The 2,084-nt window shown below is 60.2% G+C and overlaps 3 protein-coding genes across 3 annotated transcripts; 1 reads left to right on the top strand and 2 right to left on the bottom strand.

Moving 5' to 3' along the window:
- SPRG_18667 (hypothetical protein) lies at window positions 1-1,292 on the top strand. Its single transcript, XM_012358106.1, has 6 exons — window positions 1-136; window positions 192-250; window positions 295-427; window positions 473-983; window positions 1,031-1,106; window positions 1,153-1,292. Exons 2-6 carry the CDS (start codon window positions 206-208, stop codon window positions 1,210-1,212), a joined length of 825 nt encoding a protein of 274 aa, XP_012213496.1. The 5' UTR covers window positions 1-136; window positions 192-205; the 3' UTR covers window positions 1,213-1,292.
- Window positions 1,202-1,602, bottom strand: SPRG_18666 (hypothetical protein; the record flags this gene model as incomplete). The annotated part of the gene is made up of 2 exons (XM_012358105.1): window positions 1,202-1,371; window positions 1,429-1,602. The coding sequence occupies 2 exons, from the start codon at window positions 1,600-1,602 to the stop codon at window positions 1,258-1,260; spliced, it is 288 nt and encodes a 95-aa protein (XP_012213495.1). The 3' UTR covers window positions 1,202-1,257.
- Window positions 1,603-1,773: 171 nt separating this feature from the next.
- SPRG_18664 (hypothetical protein) lies at window positions 1,774-2,074 on the bottom strand (the record flags this gene model as incomplete). The annotated part of the gene is made up of 2 exons (XM_012358104.1): window positions 1,774-1,956; window positions 2,000-2,074. Coding segments are annotated over 2 exons (258 nt in total), but the record flags the coding sequence as incomplete, so codon positions are not given.
- Between the last annotated feature and the right edge of the window lie 10 nt (window positions 2,075-2,084).

Raw genomic sequence — 2,084 nt, 5'->3', positions numbered from 1 at the left:
TTTGACGCGGCCAGCATCGACGTGACAACCCAGTGCACCGAGTACGCGGGCCACGCGACCGAGATTGGGCGCACGCTGGACCTTACGGCGTACGACTTTCTGGTGTGCGTCGGAGGGGACGGGCTCGCGTCCGAAGGTAGAAAGAACCTTCTTGCATTCCTCGTATATGACGTCGCCACGCCTGCGTGTAGTCGTGCAGGGCCTCATGCGGCGCCACGACTGGCACGACGCGATTCGCCTCCCGTTCGGGGTACACTTGCAACATCACAATGTATGTGATGGACGCTGTGGTAGCTCATTCCGGGCGGCTCGGGCAATGGCCTTACACAGTCGCTTACAAAGCTGCTCGGCGAAGCCTTCCAGCCTGAAAACTGCGCCTATTTGATCGTCAAGGGCGCGCCGCAGCCCATCGACATGATGACGGCGCGTGCGTCATGCGAGTGTCGACGCCATCCACTGACCTGCTGCGTAGGCAACGCCGAGCAAGACACGTTCTACAGCTTCCTCTCGCTCGCATGGGCGTTCGTCGCAGACGTCGACTTGGAGTCGGAGACGTACCGGTTCCTCGGCGGCGCGCGCTTCACGATAGCGTCCGTGGCCAAGATCCTCTCGTGGAAGCGCTGGCATGGGACGCTTTCGTATCTGCCGATCGAGGTCGACGAGAGCAGCGAGAGCGGGTTCTGGGAAAGCAACCCGACACCGTCTGGGTCGGCCCCTCAGCTCGACCTTCTGCACGACATCTCGGCGCCCGTGCCAACACATTGGAGGACAATCGAAGGACCTTACTCGTTCTTTTGGGCGACGAGTGCGGCTCTTCCGTCGTCTGACTGCCACCTCGCGCCCGGTGCGCACATCAACGACGGCTATATCCACATTATTGCCGCGCCCGAGAACCTCTCGATGGTGGCGCAAACCCAGCTCCTTTTGGGCCTCGAGACAGGCGCGCATATCGAGTACCCGTTTGTCCACGTCATCAAAACCCGGTATGCATGTGCTTTGAATCTATGCGAGATGCGACGAGACCGAACAGGGCCTACCAACTGCAGCGCACCGACACCAACTACGTTTCGATTGACGGCGAGCGCCTCGGGGGCGAGACGATCCAGGTACGCATGTCGCATATGCTTGATACATTGATACAAATCCATGCAGGTGCAAATGCACAAGGGCCTTGGGCGCGTCATGTGCTTGCCGCTGCCGTCGCAAACGTAATGGAATCTGTATTAGACAACGTGTCGTCTAGCGAGGTAATCGTATCTACTTGAAACGGAGCGCGACAAGCTCCTTGACGCAAAACACCGTGAGCAGGAGGGCCATGGTCGCCGTCGACTTGGAGGCGAGGAAGCTCGCACCACGCGTCGAGGGAGGGTCCTAGCACCAGATGAGCGTTCGCGGCAAGAGGGCGGTTGGCGACGCTGTTGTACGTACGGTCTTCGTCAGTTGGCGGAGACGATCCTCCCGCTCTTTGATCTCGGCCTTGAGCTTTTCGATTTCAGCCGTCGGCGTCGGAATCGACCGCGAGAGAATGCCCGACGGAAGCGACCGCGGCTTGGGTGCTGTCGCATCGACGGCCGGAGCCGTGTCTGTCTTGGCATCGGCCATAGTGGCGCACTTCTACACAATCCGTGAGCGTGATGGGATTGTAGGGCATCGTGTCGGTACCGCAGCCAGCTGCTTCACGTCGACGTCAATGTCGCGGCCAACCGCCGACTGATGCACGGCGCGCAGCGTATCCAGCTGCTCTTGGAGGGTCGCCAGCTTACTCTGAAGCGACTAGATCATCCCCGTCAGATCGACGGCGCTGCATGTATCGTTCAAGAACCGTACCTTGACCTTGGCGCTCTCGCTCGGGGCGGCCGCTTGCAATGCGCTCGCCGCCACCGACGAAACGGCTTCGACAGCGCGGGGAGCGACTTGAAGCGATTTGATTGTGGCTACATGCGTCGCAATGGTTGCCTACGCACGTATGAGCACCGAAAAGCGCCCTTCTTGTCAGTACCATGGCGCTCGACTTGTCCGCGGCGAGCTTCTCCTCGAGCTTGATGAGCTGAGTCTCTAGGTTCTGGACTTGCTCCTGGTGCGCT

This window comes from Saprolegnia parasitica (assembly GCF_000151545.1).
Source record: "Saprolegnia parasitica CBS 223.65 unplaced genomic scaffold supercont2.1369, whole genome shotgun sequence".
NCBI classification, from domain to species: domain Eukaryota; phylum Oomycota; class Saprolegniomycetes; order Saprolegniales; family Saprolegniaceae; genus Saprolegnia; species Saprolegnia parasitica.
Note: the sequence above shows the minus strand (reverse complement) of the source record. Positions and strands in the feature narration are given on the sequence as shown.

Coding starts and splice junctions, on each gene's coding strand:
- SPRG_18667 (XM_012358106.1), top strand. CDS start 206: ATGCGGCGCCACGACTGGCACGACGCGATTCGCCTCCCGTTCGGG. Junction 251..294: donor CGATTCGCCTCCCGTTCGGG/GTACACTTGCAA, acceptor ACGCTGTGGTAG/CTCATTCCGGGCGGCTCGGG. Junction 428..472: donor CATCGACATGATGACGGCGC/GTGCGTCATGCG, acceptor CCTGCTGCGTAG/GCAACGCCGAGCAAGACACG.